At 41.5% G+C, this 23,997-nt stretch overlaps 1 protein-coding gene across 1 annotated transcript; it reads left to right on the plus strand.

Annotated features, from left to right (window-relative positions):
* The first annotated feature begins 5,984 nt into the window (after window positions 1-5,984).
* SLC25A40 (solute carrier family 25 member 40) lies at window positions 5,985-22,909 on the plus strand. The gene is made up of 10 exons (XM_056857409.1): window positions 5,985-6,075; window positions 6,934-6,993; window positions 11,058-11,164; window positions 13,643-13,710; window positions 14,785-14,909; window positions 17,891-18,064; window positions 19,321-19,430; window positions 20,505-20,586; window positions 21,588-21,668; window positions 22,759-22,909. The coding sequence occupies exons 1-10, from the start codon at window positions 5,985-5,987 to the stop codon at window positions 22,875-22,877; spliced, it is 1,017 nt and encodes a 338-aa protein (XP_056713387.1). The 3' UTR covers window positions 22,878-22,909.
* Window positions 22,910-23,997: the final 1,088 nt, after the last annotated feature.

Below are 23,997 nucleotides of genomic sequence, written 5' to 3' on the forward strand. Positions count from 1 at the left end.
GCATGAGCTTTCGTGAGCCACAGGCTCCCTTCTTCAGAAAGTTTGCAGAAAGCGACTTTAAACACACACAAGAACTCTTTAAAGGGTTGCTGGGAGAGGGGGCGCGAGCGAAACACCGCCGGCCTCCCGCTCCTCCATCGTGGCCCACCGACCCAGTTCTGCCCCCCCCCCACAAATTTCACTCACCTATGCTTTCCCCCCCCCGCCCGGTCCTCCCCCGGGGGGCCGCGCCTGGTGTCCAGCGCCGCTTCCCCGTACCCGCCGCCCGCAGAGGGACGGTTGGCGTTTGAAACGCGCGTTCCCGCCGCGCGCGCGCGAGCCCACCCGCCGCCGCCGCCTCACCCCGCCATCAGGGGGCTCATGGAGCCCGGCGCGGCCGGCCGTGCTCAGCCTGCCCGCCTCCCGGCCATCGCCGCCCGCGCTTTCCCGCCTTTGGCCGACCGGCTGCTGGGGCCTTCCTCGCACTGAGCGGCGGCGGCGCCTCCCACCGAGGAGGGGCCTCGGCCCACGGCCCCGCGCGCCTGAGAGGGGCCTGCCGGAGGGGGAGGGGGGACTCGCTCTGGTAAGCGGGCAGAAGGGGGGCGGGGAGAGCCTCGGGAGGAACTTCCCCTCAGCTCTCCAAGCCGGGGGAGCGCGAGGCATCGAGCAGCCTTGTGGAGAGGAGGCGCTGTACGAAACGCCGGGGTTGAAGGGGCCGCTGGGGAAGGGGACGGGCGTCCTTCGACGCGGCCCGTCACGGAGCGTGGCCTGCTTTATGGAGGGAAGGGATGGTTGGTGGTGCTCGGCGGGGTAAGGTCAGGAGGTGTGGCCGCTCTCGAAAGATCCCCCCCCCAGGGGGTGGCCGGATGTGATACTCCTGACAGGCTTACTAGATTTTTTTTATTGTTGGTTTTTTAAATCAGTTTATTCAATGAAATACACCTCAACGAAAAAAACAACATGCAACAATCTTCATAGTTTAAAATCCAAGATCGGTACACAACCTTCAGGTTGACAATGAGGAAATTGAAGTTGTTCACGCTTTTCTATCCCTTGGCTCCACCATCAAGCAAAAGGGAGGCTGCAGCCCAGAAATGAGAACATGAAAGAGACTGCAGACTGGGCCAACCTGAGAAATCAGCAGTGGCTGAATCACGGACTGACCCAAACAGGACACAGGGTCTTATTCCAAGATGCTGAAAGACTGGACCGTTCTACCAACTATTTTGTCAGATTGCACACAGAAGCCATTGAAATTCATAAACATCAGCACAACTTTAACAGAAAAGAAGAGAGTTTAAGAATGAATAAGGCTTGGCTTCCTGTCCTGAAAACCTCCAGACTACAGTCCACAATAGCCATGCAGATTAGCTTTGGATTTCACACATTAACAGATCACTTCAGGATACAATGGTTCCATATTAACATACCACACCCTCATTAGCACATTATCTTGATACTTACAGGACAATGATTAGCTCATTACCTTTGATACTTTTTGCAGGACAATGTTTCAGCTCAACCCCCCCCCTTTCTGACTAAATATTACTCTTCCTACACACTTGACACTGAGAGACACTGTCCTTCAGTGTTACTCCTCTGAAGATGCCTGCCACAGCTGCTGGCGAAACGTTAGGAAAGAAAATACCAAGACCAGGGTTACACAGCCCAGATAACCTACAAGAACCAAATCAGAAGGAGATTGAGACTGGGAAGGGCAGCCAGGAAGGAGTTAGAAAAGATTTTGAAGTGTAAGGATGTGTCACTGGCCACCAAGACTAGATTAATTCATGCCATCGTATTCCCTATTACTATGTATGGGTGTGAAAGCTGGACAGTGAAGAAAGCTGATAGGAAGAAAATAGATTCCTTTGAAATGTGGTGTTGGAGGAGAGTGTTACGGATTCCGTGGACTGCCAAAAAAACAAATCAGTGGGTTATAGATCAAATCAAGCCTGAACTGACCCTAGAAGCTAAAATGACTAAACTGAGGCTATCGTATTTTGGTCACGTCATGAGACGACAAGAGTCACTGGAAAAGACAGTCCTGCTAGGAAAAGTTGAGGGCAGCAGGAAAAGAGGAAGACCCAACAAGAGATGGATTGACTCAATAAAGGAAGCCATAGCCTTCAGTTTGCAAGATCTGAACAAGGCTGTCAAAGATAGGACATTTTGGAGGACTTTCATTCATAGGGTCGCCATGAGTCGGAAGCGACTTGACGGCACTTAACACACACACAAACTTAAAAAAATTAACAGATACAATTCATACTACCACACCAAAAACATGGTTTAGTCCTCCTGACCTGGATGGCCCAGGCTAGCCTGATCTCGTCAGATCTCTGAAGCTAAGCAGAGTCAGCCCTGGTTAGTATTTGGATGGGAGACCACCAAGGAAGACCAGGGTTGCTGTGCAGAGGAAGGCACTGGCAAACCACCTCTGTCAGTCTCTTGCCATGAAAACCCCAAAAAGGGGTCGCCATAAAAATAGCTAGACTATCATTGCAGCACATCGTCCTTTCTCACCCTTGATTATAAGATTTTCCATTTTATTTACAGCTCGTAACCATAGCTCATCTAGGCTCATTGTATCACCATTTTTCTGATGTGTAGTTAACTTTATTAATACATATATTTCTTTAACTTTAACCAACCGTTCCTCTATCTTTGGAGTCGTTTTTTTGTTTCCGGGGACTGGCAAAGGTCATTCTAGCAGCAGTTATCATGTGTAACCCCATACATCGTTTATCTTAGGTTAGGGACTAAATTTAACAAGAGTATCTCAGGTTTACACGGAATGTCAATCTCCATTCCAACAGATAGGTATTTCACTATTTCAGTCCAGAACGTTATAGCTCTCTCACACTTCCACCACATATGTATGAAGTTGCTTGGTTTTTATCGCAGTACCAACAACTATTATTCACTGATTTGTAGATTTTACTTATTCTAATTGGAGTTAAATACCACATATTTACCATCTTAATTAGATTTTCTCTTATTTGCAAACTAACGGATAAATCTAATCCCTTTTAAAAATATATTCCCATTCTTGATCATTCAGCGGTTTATCTAAATAAATGTTCCATTTGTCCCTATAACCCAATGTTGAATTTAAATTATCTTTTAATAAAATTGCACATATTTTTGAAGTTGAAACTTTATCTTGGAGCATTAATTTCTCAAACTCTGATTTTTCTCTAATTTCTGTTGGTTTTTATTGTTGCCACTATGTTGTGGTATGGTTTTTAAATGATATTACCAGCCCTGAGCTGGGGAGGGCAGGCTACACATTTTAAACAAATAAATAAACTGTCTCTTCTTTTCTCCCCTTTGATTTAAACAAAAACTTTAGTCTTTCCCCTTCTTTTGGTGCTGTTGTTTTTGGGTCGCCCAGTTTTAAATGCTTTTCAGTTGTTTCCTGCATTGATTTGTTTGTAGGGTTGTCAGGAGCCTCTTTGCCATTGGCGGGAGGTTTTTGGGGCGGAGCCTGAGGAGGGTTTGGGAAGGGGAGGGACTTCAATGCCATAGAGTCCCATTGCCAAAGTGGCCAGTTTCTCCAGGTGAACTGATCTCTTTTAGCTGGAGATCAGTTGTAATAGCAGTACCTGGAGGCTGGCAACCCTATTTATTTGTGGGGTTGCTCCCCATGTTAGTTTTAGCCAACCCTATTAAATCCAAGTCGCAGAACTAATTTCTAGTGAGCCAACTGCCTGTGTAATGCCTTTAAATCCAGTTAACTGGTTTCCTTTGAAGATTAAACTGGAAGCAAGATAGCTGAATGTATTGCTTACAATTGTTTGCGGTATTGGTGTTTATCCCCAAGTGTCCAAGTTCACATCTGGAAACAGTTACATACAGTGGTATTGTTGATGTTTGAAAAGTTGCCACAAACCTTGTCCAAAATTCACTGCATGTGTTAGTAGCAAAATAAAACAAATCTGTCTTAAAGACTAGCAACGGTATTCCAATATGAGCTTTTGTGGGTCTGAGGAAGGGAGCTCTGACTTACAAAAGATCATGTTAGAATAAATGTTGCGAGTCTTTAAGGTACCACTGTACTTCTGTTTTGTTTGCTGCAACAGACTAATATGGCTGCACCTCTCTCCCTTAATAGCACTCTACCAAATCTCACTTTTTCACCGCAAGCTTGTCAGAACGTGGATTTATCTCAAAGTAGTGTTTGGCTTTAGAGGCTCTAAATTTCACAGAGGTTGAATCACAGTATTGAAATTACCTTGGATGTTGGCCTAGATCCAAAGATGCATGTGCCTAAGGGAGTTTTAGACTTGTTCTCAAACAGCTCTCCCTTCTGCTTGGCAAATTTCTCTTGAAACGGAGTTTGAGAAGCAGTTTGTGAGATTGTATGGAGATTTGGGATTCAAGGGGCAGGGGAATCAGAAATCCCCTTGGGAATGCTTAAAATAGCTTTTTTGATCCTACCTCTGATATGTGTGCTGTCAAGTCTCCTATGACTTATGGCAACCCTATGAATTATTGATCTCCAAAATGTTCTATCATTAGCAGCCTTGCTCAGGTCTTGCAAACTGAGGGCTGTGGCTTCTCTCTTTCTTTATGTGCCAATCACTGGGACACTGCATGTAGACTTCTGATTCTATTTCTGTCACCTTTTACTTTTGCTTCTTGTCTATCTAATTTTACGAGTTTCATCCGTCATCTATCAAGGCTTTTCATTTCTTTTGGCTTCAGGAATAGTTTTTGTGCATTCTTCCTTGATGATATCTCTGGTTTCAACCCATAGGCCTTCCAGTTCCCGTTCAGTTGAACTTAGTGATTCAAATCTGTTCTTTACATTGTCTTTAAACTTTTCAGGAATGTTGTTTAGATTGTATTTTGGCACTATGAATGTTTTGGTGTTTTTGGATTAGGTTTAGATGAAGGCTGAGTGAAAATTGGTGAAAGGAACATTAACAATTTGAGATATATAGATGATACCACATTACTGGCAGAAAATAGTGAAGCGACTTTTGATGAAGGTCAAAGTAGAAAGTGCCAAAGCAGGATTACAGCTGAACATCAAGAAGACAAAAGTAATGACTACTGGGGAATTACAGAACTTTAAGGTTGATGATGTAGAAACTGAAATGGTTGAAGATTTTCTATTCCTTGGCTTCATCATCAACCAAGAGAGAGACTGCAACCAAGAAATTGAGACTGGGAAGGGCAGCCATGAAGGAGCTAGAAAAGATTCTTAAATGTAAGGATGTGTCCCTGGTGACTAAGATCAAGATAATACATGCCATAGTATTTCCCATTACTATGTATGGGTTTGAAAGTTGGACAATGAAGAAGGTTGGTTCATTTGAAATGTTGTGTTAGAGGAGAGTTTTATGGATATTGTAGACTGCCAAAAAAACAAATAAGTGTGTTCTAGATCAAATCAAGCGTAAACTCTTCCTAGAAGCTAAAATGACTAAACTGAAGCTATTGTACTTTGGTCACATTATGAGAAGGCAAGTCACTGAAAAAGACAATGATGCTAGGAAAAGTTGAAGGCAGCAGGAAAAAAGGCCCAACATGAGATGGATTGACTCAATAAACAAGTCATGGCCTTCAGTTTGCAAGACCTGAGCAAGGTCTATTAATTTATAGGGTCACCATAAGTCAGAAGTGGCTTGACAGCACTTCACACACAAAAGACTTAATTTTTTCAAATGAAAACTGTTATAATGTTATAACGATACAACACTATTCAATTGCCAGTTTAAAAAAAAACTCTGAAGAGGCCCTGGTGGCATAGGGTTAATGGCAGTGGACCAAAGTGACTTTCTGCAAACTCTGTCTGTTGTTAATTGTGTGCAGTTTAAATACTTTAGTATTCAGTTTTCAGAATATAATGAAATAATAAACATGACTTGCATCATTAAAGAGCAATTGCTGGTGAATAATGCTACATGTTATAGTAGCAATCTGAGTTCTAAATATAAACTGCAGTATGCTGTTTTTACTTTTTGTAATGATTTATGTTTTTCAAGGACTAAACTATGGATTCCAACGGAAATGGATTATACAGCGTCACAACTTCTCAGCAAGCATTTTCCTCTTGTTGTGGTGCTGTTATAACATCTCTTTTGGGTGAGTATAAATATTTGAACACAATTTTGTCATTTCCACACAAGTTATTTGCCTTGGGTTCACTGCTGTTGGGAAGCAGTTTCCCCCACCCAATAGGATCATGTGCATATGGGCACTTCCCAGGCTTTCCTCTGATCTTTCCAAAATTTTCTTTGTGATGAAGTTTTGGGAAAGATTGCAGCAAAACTTCACATATATTGTTATTGTTATAAAGCCCTGGTGGTGAGGACAGGGAAACAGCCACTGCCTTGGGGACCAGGGCAGGAAATTTATGGGGAAACCTGCTATGTGGAAGCCCCACTGCTGCTGCACTGTATTGGTGGAAACTACACATGCCTGTCCCCATGTGGATCTTAGTGTTACGTTGACATACATATTCTATTCTAAATGTTAGCTAATGGGGGCAAAAAGAAGAGAAAGTTATTACCTTCCTGCCCTATTTATGAGTTTCCTGGAGGCATCTGGTTGCTATGGGAAACTGGATATATTAATTAGTTGGACTTTGGGTCTGATTCAACAAGGCTCTGATAATGTTCTTATGATATTGGCAGCCCCGTTTTGTTTGTGGTTAGTTGTAATAATTGGATTTAATTGTAATTCTTTAAAAACACAAAGTATATATCTAATTCATCATATTTGTATCCTGGTTCCTGAATAAGCTGTTACTTACCTTGCAAGGACTTCTTCAACCATGAAATCTGGAGTCTGTTTAAAGTAATGCTGATATTCTACTTATGCTAATTAATTCATTTAGTTACATTTTAAAATTGTGAGCCACACATTAAGGTATGAAGACAAAGACAATTCTTCATTTAAAATATATATGACATTGTGGATTTTTTTTTTTTTTTGCCCTAGTGACACCCCTAGATGTTGTCAAAGTCCGGCTACAAGTCCAGAGCAATCCATCCCTCAAAGGTACATCTGCATAGCTGTAGTGACTGCCTTGCTTAACACTTTACACTTCGGTAATGTGTTGTGACTGTCCTGGGCAAAGTGTAGCATGTTGATTACACATATATGAGAGTCACCGTATGCATGTTCAATTTAATCCAGAGTTAGTTAGTTAGGACCTCAGCGCCGCACTCTGCTGATGAAAATCTATTGGTGGTCCCTGGTCCTAAGAGTGTGCGACTGTCCTCGACAAGAGCCAGGGCTTTTTCAGCCCTGGCTTTGGACTAGAGGAATGCTCTGCCTAGTAATATCAGGGCCCTGCAGGACCTGAAAGAGTTCCACCAGGAACTATTCCACCAGGCCTATGATTGAGGACAGCCACAGATAATATCAATGCTGACCTTCCTACTCCCTCCCCCCTTATGTACAACAATTATTGACTACTGAATTATGGGGGGGGATTGCAGACTCGGTTTGAAGATCTTACCTTGGTGTTGGCACCCTTGCTATAGCAGGCACCATATTATATGGTGCCTTGTATTGTATTAATAATTTTAGAAATGATATTTTATGGTTTTAATGTATTTTATTGTTAAAGTGTGGTTTTAATGTTGTTACCTGCCCTGAGCCTGGCCTTGGCCGGGAAGGGCAGGTTATAGCAAGTAAGTTTTTATTGTATAGCCATAGGCTGTCACAATATTCAGTACAAAGAAATACAATAGTAAAACACAGATAACATTCACCTTTAAGAAATGGAATATAAAACATTAAAACATCAATATCAGTAAAACGGACTGAAACATTAAACCATGAAGGCTCTAAGTATTTGCTCTCTGTAAAACCTCCTTAAGCCTGATTTTCTTTGCTGCAAGTGCAAACTGTGCAACCCGATAAGAAATATGTGTGTCACAGTCCTACAGCAAAAGTTTAATTTTTTCAGTAACCGACAAAGTACTCATCCCAGCCAAAAGGGCTGCAAGAAATCTACTCCTGGGATGAGCATATAATGAGCAAGAAAGGACGTAATGTGGTAAATCCTCCAGAACAGGGGCACCACATATACAGATCTGCTGATCTAAAGGTGTTTGAGAATAGCGCCCCAGAAGCACTGCTGTTGTCATTGTTTGAAAATGTAGGGAAGTGAAATTTACTCTAAGATTTTGATTGGTAATATTGGCTAAGTAAGAGCTTCTGCTATGGTTGGACTTAATAAATTTGAACCAAGGTGCTGTTTTGGACTTAAGAATTAAAGAATGATCTATTAGTGCGTCCATTTTATAAATCCAATCTCGAAGCTGGCAATTGTCCACCAATGACCCTAACAGGTCATCTGGTATGGAATAGCGTGAAAGTATGCTGTTATAGAAGGCGAGACGTCCGGCACCTTTAGACAGAATATTAAATGACTGCTGTCTGAATGAGTTTGAACTGTCAAATTTATTCTTTTTCCAATATTTTAGGATGGCTAAATGTGCTCTTGCTTTAAGAGAAGGCAGACCTGTTTCAGCTCGCATCAAGACAGCTGAGGTCCCCTTTGGGAGGGCCAAAATACGTCTAAGAAATTGGGTCTGCGTAATTTCAAGGCTAGATAGAATATTCTCATTCCACCCCCAGATTTCAACTCCATATAAAAGATGTGGTACAACCTTACTTACAAAAAGTTTCTGTGCTGGATCAATAAGGTGGCCTCCTTTTGAATGGTAGAAGCTCAGGATCGCCCCTACCATCTTTAAGGCAGATGATCTAACTGCGGCCAACTGTGCAGTCCAATTCAAAGATTCTTTAAATATCATGCCAAGATTTTTAAAAAGCTGCATTGCTATATGGGGTTACCAAGGATGAACCATTAGGATATATTTGCCCTCTTCTTAAAAACCATAACCTTAGTTTTTTCATAATTGATGTTTAAGGCATCCTCCCTGCAATATGTCCCCAGTTGATTCAATAGTCTTCTAAGGCCTATTTTAGTTAGGGATGTTAAGGCCATATCATCTGCATAGAGGAGTATTGATATTTTCTGTTGGTCCAGAGAAGGTGGAGTAAATTGAGGGCCCGAAAGTCTCTCGACAATGTTATTAATATATAAATTAAATAATAGGGGAGCCAATACACAGCCCTGTTTCACTCCCCTACGGGTTGGGATTTTTTCGGTTAGAGAACCTGTAATCCCTACCCTAATTTGAGCATAAGTATTGTTGTGCAACTGGGAAAGTAAAAACAGCAAGCACTTATCAATATTCGTAGATGCTAGCTTTTGCCATAAGAGAGGTCTGTCTATAGAGTCGAATGCAGCAGCCAAATCAACAAATGCTACATACAATGACTTTGTTGGACCATTTATAGCTGAATAGGCCAACTGATGGAGAACTTGGCATTGGTCTATGGTATAACCCCTTTTCTAAATTCTGCTTGCATTGGGTATATGATTTGCTACGTAGCTACCCAATCTTCCAGCTTCAGGAGAAGATGTTTGCTATATAGTTTCAATGCTATGTCCAACAGACTAATCGGCCTGTAGTTGTGAGGGGCAGACTTATCTCCTTTTTTATGTATGGGCACTACAGTACTCAATTTCCATCCAGGAACTAAATAGCCCGTTTTATTAATTTGGGTGAAAACCTTGGCTAGGATGGGTGCCCACCAACTTGAAAATGCTTTATATAACTCCGGAGGGATCATATCTTCGCCTGGGGCCTTTCCTGATTCTAGTGAGTTTATTAAGCCAACAACCTGGGACTCAGAAACTGGTGCCCAATCTGGAAGCCCTACAGGGTCCAAAATAGTATTCTCGATTTGTTCGGAGGCTTGGGGAACCAGATGAAATCCAAAAACCTTACTAAAATAACAAAACCAATCATGGCCTGATATATGGGCCTCCATCCTGGCACTGGGATCCCTAATTTTGTTAGAGACCAATTCCAAAAAATGGGGATCATTTTTCTCAAATACTGCTTTTTCTAATTCCTTCCAAAAAGATATAGCACACTCCTTTTTTCTTTTTTTTAATTAACATTTTATATTTTTTTAATTAACATTTAGACCTTCGGTTTAAAAGATAGGCCATCTGTGTTCCATTGTTGGACCGTCTCACTTTCCTCATGGTGGCTATAAGTTCTTTTTTATGTATTTTGCAATCGTGATCAAACCAACCATTTTTAGCATAAGGTGATAATTTCATGACCTTGTGATTTATGAGCAAGGGCTTAAGATGGAAACTAATGGCCTCAAATGGTATTAACACATCAGCGTCTTGATGTAATATGACTTCTGTTAGTGAGGCCAATTTAGAATTAGTAAGAGTATGTGCAATTTTATTATACAAATGTTCTGATCACCTGAGTCTCCTTGCTCCTGGAACAAGACCATCTGCGGAAGTTTGAGCAGACTTTAGCTTAACATTGGACTCAATATTGACTATTAAACTCTGTGGACAGTGATCACTTATAGGTGAGTCCACAACCTCGAATTAAGCACTTGATTTAACAGTCCTGAGGATATTGCTATACAATCAACTGTACTAGCTCTACAAGTAGACAAGTATGTAAAGGACCCTCAAGATACATCAAAATTTGAACCGTGAAATATGCACAAATTAGCCAATGCAAGCATTTCCTGGAGTTTCAGTCCTTCCTTGTTTATCACCATATCCTTTGCTGTTCGTTCTAGGATCTGAGCATGCAAAGCCGTCTGTGCCTTCAAATTGACAATAGCTCTCCTCGACCCTGGCCCAATTCTAGCATTAAAATCTCCACATAAGACCATGTAAGCTCTTGGGGGGCAGGTTATAAATTTGAAAATAATAATAATAATAGTGACAGAATGAAATGGGAAATCGTATTTGTTCATCAACATTTCCTTCTTGGGCAATATCCATGAAGTGCCTCTGACATACAACTACATTCCACAGGGAATTCAGAATACCAGTGTGTGAACTAAATGGGAAATATAATACACCGGCATAAATCTTAAGATGTCTTCTCCATATACATACTTCCTGCATATAAAAATGTGCTTAACCACCCTCCCTCTGTCAACTTAAGTCTGTGTGTGTCTGCTTGTTTATTGCCTTCTGTTTATCCTTTTATCAGGAAAATGTTTTGTGGATTCTGATGGCCTTATGGATCGTGTTTGTGTCTATGAAAATGGAACCAGTAAAGGTAGTCATAAGGCATCTGGGCAGTTTACTGGCATGAGGGTAAGGTGAAATATACATATTTGTTTGTTTGTTTGATTGATTGACTAGTATCACTCCCCAGCAACGTCGGGCTCGGGGCAGCTCACAACATATTGCACAGTTTAAAACATTTACTGTGCCAGTTAAAAATCTCAACATTTTAAAGTTCTAATGGTGGCTCTAATCAACTCCAGTGGCAGGGCTAACAGCGTAAGAGATAAGGAAAACAGTCTCAGTAGAGGAAGGACAAGGGTAGGTAGGGTAGATATAACTAACAATGTAAGTTAAGAAAAGAGAAGAAAGGGGGGAGAAGGGAGGCCATCCAAGATGGAAACCGTTGCTATTCTCAACCATAGGCCTGGCAGAACATCTCAGTCTTGTAGGCCCTGCAAAATTAGAGAGAGAATTCCACCAGGCTGGGGCCAGAGCCGAGAAGGCTCTGGTCAAGGACAGCCAAGGACCACCAGCAAGTTATTTCCCATTGAATGTAATGTAATGTTCTCTGAGGGGTATAATGGAAGAGATGGTCCCGCAGGTACCCGTTTAGGGCTTTGAAGGTCAACATCAAAACCTTGAACCTGACTGGGTACTCTACTGGAAACCAGTGCAGCTAAATGTGTGCTTTCCATGGGGTCCCTGTAAGTCAGAAAGCTACTTCAAATAAAAACAAACTCATATTTAAAATAGAGCAGATGTATGTAAATTACACAGAGACAGTCATTTCTGGATTCTGGGCCAGGCTTTACATTTGGTAGTAGGATGGGCCCAGCTTGAGTAGAGTGATCAAGTTTATGGTTTTATTTATTTGTGGTATATGTTGCCCAAAATTGGGCCTGCAAACTCAGATTACAGCTATAAGATCAATATATACTATCCTAAATTTCATCAGAGTTGATAGAGGTGGTTTGACACCCCTTATGTTGAAGGTGTTCCCTATGTAAGCTTCTGCCCTAAGTCAGTTTGGGGGCTGAGCTTGTTAGACTCAAAAAATTGCAAAGGGAGCAAAACATAAATTTGAGAGTGCTTTTACAGGACTGAAAAATATTTTAGTTGAGTTAAAAGCACTTTTAACATAGGGCGTTCACAGTCCCACAGTTTCAAACCATGCCCACCTAATAATATTGCTACGAGCATAATATTGCTATAAGCACTGCATTGACCTACCGTATATACTCGGGTATAAGCCGACCCGAGTATAAGCCGACCCCCCAAATTTGAGGCCAGAAAAGGGAATTTCTTATTGACCCGCGTATAAGCCGAGGGTCAATAAGAAATTCACTTTACCGGCAATGCTGCGCTCTAAAATGGCGGCCGCCATTTTAGAGCGCAGGGCCCCTGCCCCAGGTCACCCTCCCGCCGGCCTCCGGGCCCTCCCAACCCACCCCAACCCACCCCGACCCCAGTGCCATCCAAGGGGGGGAGGGGGAAGAGCCCCTGAACCCCCTACTTACCTGAAGAGGCGGCGAATCGGCGGCGGCGGTGCGGCCTTCCTGGGCTGGCAGGAGGCCCCTGCCAGCCGGAGGAAGGCGCCCAGGCGCGTGGTCGGCGGCGGCGCGGCCGGCGGGGGCCTCCTGCCTGCGCAGGCAGGCCCCTCCCGGCCAGAGGGAGGCGGCCAGGCGCGCGGCCAGCGGCGCCGCGGCCGGTGGGGGCCTTCGCAAGGCCCCTCCTGGACAGAGGGAGGCGGCCAGGCGCGCGGCCGGCGGGGGCCTTCGCAAGGCCCCTCCCGGCCAGAGGGAGGCGGCCAGGTGCGCGGCCGGCGGCGCCGCGGCCGGCAGGGGCCTCCTGCCTGCGCAGGCAGGCCCCTCCCGGCCAGAGGAAGGCGCCTGGGCCCGGCAGCGGTGGTGATGGAGGTAAGTTCCCAACTCCCTCCTCCCTCCTTCCCCCTCCCCCCTCTACCGTATTGACCCGCGTATAAGCCGAGTTCGGCTTTTTCAGCCCTTTTTTTGGGCTGAAAAACGGCTTATACGTGAGTATATACGGTAGATGTTACAAGAAAGAGAGGGACAAAAATACAGTTGGACTGCCACCACTCCATGTCTTTTGAAACATTTAGTTAAGGCATTACTTCAGTTATGTAACTGCAGAAATGCTCAGGGGAAAGGCAGGTTTATAAATACTTTAAATAAATATCTTGTTATTATTAATATTCATCATCTATCAAACTTTTCTAGAGCCCTAATGTTAGAAACAAACTAGTCCCAGAAAAATATAGACACATGCCAATTTTAAGCATAAGGAAGCCTAATTATAATACAGCTAAAACTATTTACATTGTTTGCTAAGACTAGAGCCATGCTGTGCAATCCTAAACAAAGTTGCACCCTCTTAAGTCTGTAGGAGTCAGTGGGCTTAGATGGGTATCACTCTGTTTAATATTACACTGTTAATGTGTGAGGCAATTTTGGACCATAGTTATTTTTGCAGCTTTTTCTAGCCACCAGACAAGATTTACAGAAATCCATGACCCTTTATTTCTATCTCTGTATTTGGATATTTTAGGATGCTTTTGTGAAAATTGTTCAAAGAGAAGGTGTGAAAGCACTGTGGAGTGGACTGCCTCCATCACTGTAAGTCACATTTTCTTCTTGCCTTGCATAGTATATTTCTGTTATTGTATAGGCAGCAACAATAGTAATAACAAACTGAAATCTGTAGAAAAAGGATGCTCTGCCCACCTCCCTCGTCTGTTAGAAGCAGACATGTCTATATTGACAAGTAAGAAGTAAATAGTAGAATGAGTGTAGTTAAAATTAAATTTTAAAAACTTTTTAATCATATGTGTCTCAACCAATTGATAACATCTATATATGAATAAATTCTGAAGAAAAATATTACTTAATTTTAGATAATACATTGCAGCAAGCACAATAGAATCAGTACTCTATTTCATGTGAAAGAGAATCTTTCTTCAGTTATAACACCTGAAGTTTTTGGCAGGAGGAGTGTCTGTGTAATAGTAGGGTACTCTAAAGGAGTGGAAGGGGGGAACCATATTCTTTCAGAATAGGTTCTGAAAGTTCCTTCCTTGTTTTCCCTCTCTACAGAGCTGGTGAAAACTTTTCCAGTTACAGCTATGACTAATACTTACTTGTAGGGCATCAAACTCAAGGAAGAGAGTTGAAATTGGTCTTTCAAGGGTAAATTCTATGCCCCTTTCTAAACTAGTACTGGTGTACAGATAGTTCAGAACTCTCAGCATTTAAAGAATTTATAAAAAGTTGTAAATAATAAGAAAATGGTCTTGGTCAGGGGAAGGTTCATGGTGGGATGAATTTCGGTAATAATCACTGGTGCTATCCAAAAAGTGCCCATGAAACCTATTCTGTGTAATATTTAGTATTGTAGTCATAGTACTACCAGGGTGAAGCACTGCATTTTCTCACAAACAAATATTGCCCTCTGGAGTGCTGGAAGAATGCAATACATTTGCAGCAGAGTGTGCTACTTTTTAGTTATACCCAAAATCTTTTCTTAAAGGACTATCAGCTGTGGACATGTTGCACGAAAAAAGTCATTTAAAATAGTTCTGAGTCACTATAATATTTTAATTCGTTTGCTGATTGGTTAAGCTGAAAACAGATAATTGACAGAAATATTTCAAATGATTGACAGGCCTCACTAAATATTTATATTTATTTTAGAGCAGTGTCAGTTCCAACAACAGTAATTTATTTTACCTGCTATGATCAACTACGTGATGCCTTCATTTCTAAACTAGGAGAAGATAATGACTACATTCCACTTATTGCAGGTGGCATAGCCAGATGTGAGTTAAATGATCTCTAATATCTAGTTTCCTATACATCTTTTCTGTTGAACTATATTTAATATGGATTAAAAAGAAGTGGTTGGGTGAAGTCACATTAGTTGTCACAAGAACTGTTTAATACACCAGCCATTATGACTGTCAAGTTGCACTATTACTCTTCTGTTATGCGATGTTGTGTTTGTGAACATAAAAGAAATGTCAAACAGTTTATACTCCTTGGAGTTAAACAGACAAGATTTTCACCAAGTGGAGGCATAACCTTAACAAAGATTAAGTGTCAAGGAGTGCCGTTTGCTCATTCGTTCCTGCTTCTGCATCCTCAAATTTCTCCTCCCTTCCTTTTCAGCACTAACCGTTGTTAAAGCTATGTCTGTGCCAAGGTTAACAGTAAGCAATAGTTACTAGCATATGCAATCCAAGAGGAAAAATCTATAGGCATTCACCATCAACATAAAAACAAAGAGAAACCTAGTCAGCAACTTTACTGCAGCTTTCTGAGCCACCTGTAGCTTCTTAACCTACCCCAGAGGCAGTCTATGTACAGTACATTGCAGTAGTCCAGCACAGAGATTGCCAAAGCACCCTTTGAAGTTCCCATATCTGTTGTCTAGAAGAGGGCACAGTTGAACACATGAAGTTGATTTACAGCACATCAGAACATGGGTTCATCTAGATGAACATCATCTGCTCTATTAGCTTTCCATGATCTTTCCAAACACAGTAATCTGAGATCCTTTAAATGAAGATTCCAGGGATTGAACAAAGCATCCATTGAGCCACAGCTGGTGTCTAAGCTCAAACAGTGTGATGGCAGGAAACATGTTTGTATAAATCTGATCTACCCAGTCATGTATCAAGTGGGGAATGGAATAGTTTTAAGAGAAAAAGAGATGAGTAGATGTGGGGAGCTGAACTCCCTACTTTCTCTTTCTGCAGACCTGTACTCCTCCTCCCCACTCCCCATCAATCTTTAATACTGGAAGTGAGCCCAGCTGGGAGAAGAGTGTTTAGGGCAGGGTGTACAGGGAGGTAAACTGTATGAAATGTGCATGTGGATGAAAATGGCTCTTCAAATTGGGCCCCACCCTCTTTTATACAAGATTGGAGCAGACTCAGGTTTAAACAAATGAGTCTGTTACCATCATATGTTGCTTGACTCTCAAACTGCAAAACTGGTCCAGGAACACCTCTGAAGTTGCTCCTTCCGTGGAAGTGTGGCCCTATTCAGAACAGGCTGATGCCTCATACCAATTCCAAATTCAACTGACCTGCCCACCATCAACAACTAAGGTTGAGCTTGTTTGTTAGACCTCAGCTAGCACCTTCAAAGAATCCATTGCCTCACTGGGCTTTGCAGACAAGGAGAGAAATAACTAGGTATAGCTTGTATATCACCAAACTTCAGATCCTCACAAGACTTCATGCAACTGTTAAGCAACACAGAGGATAAAATGAATCCTCGCTGCCCTTCTCAAGTTAGTTCCCAGGGGATGGAGCAATAATTCCTCAGTATCACGTTCTGTAACCCATTTTTCCAATAGACATAGAACAACTGCAAAGCAGTGCTACAAATCCCAGTCCTGCAGCCACAAGCTATTCTACTTGCTTGCCCATGAATGGAATATTCAACTGGTCTATAATTTCCGAGTCTGAAAGGTCCAATGAGGACTTTTTCAAAACAGATCTTACAACAGCATCTTTAAGGGGCCCAGAACCCTCACAATCTTCCATAAGGAGTTCTTAACCACGGCCCTCATCAAACCATCTACTCTCCCCCAGGATGCTAGAATTAGCCAGGTACACTAAGGATCTGAAGCATTGGTTGTAGGACAGTTGGCTGTTTAAAAGGGGAGGCGGGAACTTTGTCCATCTCCTCAAGTTGTAAGAAGAAAAATGCATTTGAGCTATGGTTCCCAGCCACTTGGGAAAAAAATTATCTACCAGGTGTTGTTTACCTCCATGCCATGAAAAGGCGGAGACTGGAAGGAAGGTGGTTCAGGGTGGCCAGGCACCTCTGGCTTTCACTCCGCCGAGGCTGTGGGCGAACTGCTTGGCGGAGCGGCTTAATGTGAGAGGGATCTCCACAAAATGATCCTGGACTGCTGGGGGGTGTCACGCAGAGTAGCAGGGGGGGGGGTTAGTCCAGGGCACGGTTGGGACCTTTGGGATTTGGCATCGGCATGATTGCTGATCAGCAATTGGAGGGGCCGTGGCTCAGTGGTAGAGCATCTGCTTGGCATGCAGAAGATCAGCCATCCATCTCCACACATTAAGCATCTATTAAAGGAACAGGAGATTTTTCTCCAGGCCGGTTGGCATCCCTAATTTGAGCAATTGCAAAAAAAAAAAAAAAAAGACCCCTTATTTGACACACTTTGAAGACGTAACACTAACCATATTTAGTGCTATGATAAAGGTATGTATACAAGGAAGGGAGGATTACACAAAGCACAGGGAAGAAGAGGAGTCCAGAGGACACTCCCTATCTCTTTGCCAGGGCTAAAAGATGGGGAAATGTTTCTTCTGCACTGTCTTTGATAGTTTTGTTTGAAAAATTTGAAAATCTACTAACACGGTAGTTTGTTAATACTAATGGAAATGGATTCCATTAAAATTAAACGGACATTGAAATAACGGGTTTGAATAAAATAAGGTTATATTTTTAAATAAAATCAGTATTTGTTTAAGAGATGAAAAGTCATATACCTGTCTTTAATATGTAGCATTAAAGTTAAACTTTTAGTTGTTTAAAGTCTACATTGCAAACAGTTTTTCCTAACATTTTGACTGCTCTCCATAGTTTGGATTTGCTATGTTTGGGCCAATAGATATCTATATTATGTAGTTTTTCATTCTAGGTAAAGCATTTTAAATAGTGTAAAAAATTCAGAAAGAAAATATAGTCTTATAAACACTCATAGGGAAACTGTTTTATTACCAAACATCTTTAAGTACTTTGTTATTTTTCTCAATTACAGTGTGTTCAGCAACTGTAATAAGTCCGGTTGAATTGATTAGGATAAGAATGCAGTCTCGCCGGTTAACTTACAAACAGTTACATGCTTGCATTACTAGTAATGTAAGCAAAGATGGCTGGCTTTCACTCTGGAAAGGATGGGGTCCCTCTGTTCTTAGAGATGTTCCATTTTCAGGTATGATTTGGTTTTCAACATCACAAATGTGTGTGTGTGTTAAGTGCCGTCAAGTCACTTCCGACTCACGGCGACCCTACGAATCAATGTCCTCCAAAATGTCCTATCTTTGACAGCCTTGCTCAGGTCTTGCAAATTGAGGGCTGTAGCTTCCTTTATTGAGTCAAACCATCTCTCGTTGGGTCTTCCTCTTTTCCTGCTGCCTTCAACTTTTCCTAGCATGACTGTCTTTTCTAGCAACACAAATACTTATTTATTCTATTCTTTAGCTGTTGCAGGTTTTTCCTTTTGATGTTGTAACCAATCTGACCATTTGGTAAAGTCTAAAGACTCCAAATTCCATTCAGAGTTCTGACTCTTACTTTGAAGGCCCTAAACAGCTTGGAGCTAAGGTACTTGAAGGATTGCCACCTCCTGTACTGACCAGCCTGCCATTAATATCCTCACAAACATCTGCTCTCTGTGTTCCTCCACCTGCAGTGATGAGGCAGGTGGTAACCAGGTACATGACTTTTTCAGTTGCGGCACCTTGCCTGTAGAATGCCCTTCTCATTTAGTCTCACGTAGCACCTACCCAATAATATCTAGGCACCAGGCCAAACCCAGCCTTTTAATTATGGGTTGATGTTTCTAAACTGTTTTGCAGTCTGCTTCTAGCCTGAGAACTGTTTTATGAGACTTGTTTTGAGCTACTACTTTTTTTATGTTAGTTTTATGATCTAGATGGATTTAGAATGCTGGATTTTATTGGTTAATTTTTTATGACTTGTGCTATTGTTATGTTGTATGTAAGGAGCCTCAAGCAGGCTTTCTGGAGGGTGGGATAATTTTTTTCCCAAATGCATAAATAAAACTAAGGCATTGTCTTTCAGTTATTAAATATGGCTGTGCGGATACAATATCCACCAATGGGATATGTATTACATAATAGTGATACACTGAGTGAAGCTTTTAAAAAAGATTTAAACATTTCTCTTACAGTTTTGTGGAGAGTTGCTGTCATGTCTATTCCCAACATATTATTGTTCTTTCAACCATGTCGTTTCCTAGGGAACAGACATCAACCAATCAACCTCCCTACTCGGTTAATACTGTGTCACTGTATGAACACTTTATTATTTTAAGCTGCATTGCAAATAAGTTACTATTTGTAACTTGAAGTAACACAATTAATTCCCCTTTTCTTTCCAAAATACTTTGAAAGATGTTCTTGTTGCAGTTTTCTGACTTGGCACATTATACTGTTATCTCCATAGGGATTTATTGGTGTAACTATGAATACTTCAAAAAAAGATTGTGCAAGAGATCAGGCATACATGAGGCAACATTCCTGATCTCCTTCTCATCAGGAGCAGCAGCTGGTTCGGTAAGTATCTTGATGAAAATGTTAGGTACGTGCAAGTATTTAAGCAAAGTATGAAAATATAGGGAGCCTGAGAGTGATATAATGGAAAGAACATTAGGCTTTCCTAGATCCTATTAAAGTAAATAGCACCTAAACATACAGTTAAGTCCTGTTCATTTAAACTGAGCATCAGCATAAATACCTTTCTTTGTACTGGATGCAGTCACTATGATCCAGGTTTCTCTGAATATTCAGATGTATTCATGCATACACAGACTACTCCCATTTATTTCAGTGGAAGTAACTGATCCATACATGCAAAGAAATGCACACACAGAAGGCCATTCTGAGTGTGAAACGTAGTTGCATTTTAGGCCACAATCAAGCAAAAGTGTTTAAGCCAACTGAAATTGGTAGTGTGCTTATTTCTGTTAGATTGCAGCCTATTTAAAAAACTTAAGAGAATAATGGAGCTGCAGTACCTATTTTCAGAAAAACATCATAGTTGTGCATAGCAATAAAAGAAGTCTATATGGGTCACCATTAGTCTGTATATTAAATCTGTATAATTAATGGAATTATTAATAGACATAGCAGTGTTGTCTGAGCTGCTAAAAACTGTATACAATCACTGCATAAAATTTATACACAGTGTTTTGAGACAGGTCTTGTACCATGTTTATCATTTACCGGTAGCTGCTTTAAACAAAGCAAGTAGCTTTACAGTTCACTCTTGTGCAGGTTGCTCAAAAATATGCATGTGCTATATTGCAACTTGTAGGTTTTCCTTGCTTTTCACACATAAACACAGAGTTTGTGCAATAAATACTGTTTTGGTTCTGGGCTAAGCACTGCATTTCATAAGAATAGGCTCATGTTTTTTGTTTAAAGTGTAAAATTTTGCAGTGCTTTGGTATTATACCTTCTGTTCGACAAAGTGCAGTCCCATTCAATTCTATTGGACATTAATACTTGTAATTGTGTGCTAGATTGTGGCTAGCAGGGCAGCTGTAAGACTGTCAGCCAGCATATGTACAGTATACAAGAAATATACAGGAAATGTTGCATCTGACTGTTATACAATTCTTCCACCAGATTGCTGCTTTATTAACGTTACCTTTTGATGTAGTAAAAACACACAAACAGACAGAAATTTGGGAATCCGAAACAACACCCAGTAAGATCTTAATCTTTTACTAAGCATGTTTTTCCCAGATCCACCATGTAATGCTTTATCTAAGAAACCCCCTCCTGAAGAGCTCTCACCATCGTCTACACCTTTGTAACACTGTGGATGGACTACTGTAATGTATTCTGTGTTGCTGGCTTTAAAAAGTATTTAGAAGCTGCAGCTAGTGCAAAATGCAACTACCCAGCATTCATTAAGCCAGGTGTCCCCAACGTGGTACCTGTGGCCGTCATAGCAACCGCCATACCTTTTCTGGTGTCCAGGTGTTTTTAGAAAGCGGGCAGGGCCTGGTTGGTCTTTTGCCCAGCAAGACTACTGATTGGCTGTGCAGATTTTTTAAAATGTTGCTTTGGCAGCATCTCCCACCATAGCCCAGCCCTCCTCCCTCTGCCTTGTTATCTTGCCAGTGGGTGAGGAGGACAGGTGGTCCTACCTCACTTACTGCCTTTCCTTGATGCGAGGGGGTAAGGAGGGCAGACAGCAGCTTCCTTGCAGCATGCCATATATCACTGCACCTTGCCATGCCTGGGTGTGGGAACAAAGTGGATGTGTGGCTGCTTCCTGCCTCCCCTCACCACCTCACCTTGGTGTGGGAAGACGAGGGTGAGCAGCAGCTTCCCCAGGGCACACCTTGCCTCCCTGCAGGGGATTTTCTTGCCATCCTGGATATGCTGAGTGAACAGGGTGAGAGAGGGTTCTTCTGGTTGCAGCCTCCAACATTCTCTGCAGTGATGTAAGATGTTGTTATTTAGCTATGCATTTGAATTTATTACATAAAGACTTCTAATGGTTTTGTTTTAGGGTTATTTTAGTTTATATACAGTAGATGGGATAAGATGTTTCAGTGTTCGAAATCACCTCACTTGAATATCGTGCTTCATAATGCAACTTGCCACCTCAGCAAAAGTGAGGTAGAAGTACAGTTGACATTTAATTGTACATCCACTTTTTCTTTCAACCATTATAGCATTTTTTCTTTTGTTTCTTAGCATCACAGAAGAAGCCTGCAACAATATGGGAAGTAATGAAGAGAATTGTTGCTGAAAATGGATTCACTGGGTTATATGCTGGTAAATATCTGTTATACAGTTTTAAAAAACGATTTCTACCCTACTGGATAGTAGTAGTATTTTGTGTAAAGCAGTATCAAACTACTATAGAAAGTAAAGAAGCTGTTAAAATTGGGGGTGGGGGCTTAGTTACAATCCTTTTTTTGGTACAGAAGTAGCTGTTGCCTAAATTTTTCTTTAGGTCAGATTGGCCAGGTATCCTGGAGGTTTTTTGCCATCTTCTGGGCATGGGAGGAGAGGTAGTTGTGAATGTCCTGCATTGTGCAGAGGGTTGGACTAGATGACTCTGGAGGTCCCTTCCAACTCCATGATTCTGACTTGTAGCTTTTCCTTCAAAGAAAGAGCCACTCATGTTGGAAGAACACTCCTTAGACTGGAGGAAGACTTTGAACTTTGCTCTGTAGAGTGGATTCAGCCTCAAAGCAGAAACAAGCTATAAGGAGTATAAAAGATAATAAACAAATGTTTGAGGCTTTAATTTCAGGGCATAAGAACATAAGAGCAGCCCTGCTGGATCAGACCAGTAGCCAATCTAAGTCCAGCATCCGGTCTCACAAGGTGGTCCACCAGTTACTTTTGAGGGCCAACAGCAGGGCATAGAAGCTGAGGCCTTCCCCTGATGTTGCCTCCTGGCACCAGTATTCAGAGTTACTTCCCTGTAATCACCATGGCTAGTAGCCACTGATAGACCTATCCATCAGTCTGTCCTTTTTCTGTCCTGAATCTACTGCCCATCACCTTCATTGGGAGCCCCCAAGTTCTAGTATTTTGGGAAAGGCAGAAACAATTCTGTCCACTCTCTCGAACCTGTTTATAATTTTATAAACCTCTATCATCCCCCCACCACAGTTGTCTCTTTTCTAAACTGAAAAGTACCAGACTCTTCAGCTTTCCCCTTAATCATCTTGGTTGCAGATGGCCCACTTTGGGTGTTGAACGATCTGATTAAGCACAACAGTTCACTTGTATGAAATTTAAGCACTTCTACTGTACACAGATTTTAATGTTGAAAAATTAGTGTTTAACCACACAATTTACAAAGATTTTGTTGTTGTATGGATAGCTACAGTAATTTCTCTTGTTTCTGTAGGTATTGTTCCAAGACTGACAAAAGTTGCTCCTGCTTGTGCCATAATGATCAGCACATATGAATATGGGAAGTCTTTCTTCCGTAAATTAAATAAAGAAAGAGACATGAAGAACCGTTAATGATGTTTCTCTAAACTTCAGGTAGCATCAATGTGCAGTATGCAGAAAGCCAAACAAGATCTGCAAGAAAAAAGATTGAGTCTTAAAGTATGGCACATAAGCCTCTAGGCAGCCTCACTTGGTAGCTGTGCCATTCCTAGGTGGGCAGATCCTATACACTGAATTAACCCAGCAGGAAGGAACCACATCTTGCTGATCCACAGTGCAAGGGAAAATACAAGTATAGAAGAATGTACCTGCTGTTATCTGCAGATCTGATGCAAAGATTGTACTTTATTTCTTTATTTTATTACTTTGCCTATCCCAGGTAAACACCCCTTCCCCTATTTTAATGTTCCCGATTAGCTCAGAAAATGCAGCTAGTTATCTGATAGTAGTATACAATTCAGTTGCATTTAGCACTTTTCTTCAAAGTACTTTTCATACTATGTGTTTTCCAACAGAGAGTTACTAGCCCAGACTCCTTTATTTTAACTGTAAAATGCTACCATAATAGAAAAATTTCCATTCCATTCTTCCCTTGAAGGAACACTTGCCATTAATCTATGGCAAACTCTTTTAACCTACTGTAATTGATGATTTTCCCATCATGTGACTAAGCCAGACTAGCTGTATTAGATGAATAAGGCAAGAAGAATCATGAACTATATACCCAGTACTTTGATAAAACTATACAGGTGTTTAAAATATCCACATCAGGAAACTGTCTGTTTTCTTTATATATTGATTGTTTTGTTACCTAACCTGAACCTGCAGAATTACAGTAGCTAGAGACAACTGGCTTTTGTATTCAGTTGGGGAAATGTCCTTCTCAAAAGGGAAAAACACCATTTCACGCATGATAATTACTGATCCACACATCCAAGATGCCTGTTGGGCAAATTATTGTATGTACTTCCTTTCCAACTGCAGATGTGATTGCCTAGTCAAAGCTAGGTTATAGTGATTCCAGGCAGAGAGAATACCCATTTTTCCAAACTCACTATTAATCAGCCAACATATGAGTACACCCATGCTGTATCTATATTAGTGCAGCTGCAGCGCACATTCAACCATAATTTCAGGTACAGAAGTTAACTTTTGGTTAGCATTTATCTGGGTCATGTCAAACACTTTGGTA

Source organism: Euleptes europaea, chromosome 11, assembly GCF_029931775.1.
Source record: "Euleptes europaea isolate rEulEur1 chromosome 11, rEulEur1.hap1, whole genome shotgun sequence".
Classification (NCBI taxonomy): Eukaryota; Metazoa; Chordata; class Lepidosauria; order Squamata; family Sphaerodactylidae; genus Euleptes; species Euleptes europaea.

Bases quoted from the DNA above. Each gene is read 5' to 3' on its own strand.
- SLC25A40 (XM_056857409.1), top strand. From the start codon at position 5,985: ATGGATTCCAACGGAAATGGATTATACAGCGTCACAACTTCTCAGCAA. The intron at 11,165-13,642 runs GTAAGGTGAAAT...TGGATATTTTAG, and splicing joins GGCAGTTTACTGGCATGAGG to GATGCTTTTGTGAAAATTGT. The intron at 18,065-19,320 runs GTATGATTTGGT...TTATCTCCATAG, and splicing joins TAGAGATGTTCCATTTTCAG to GGATTTATTGGTGTAACTAT.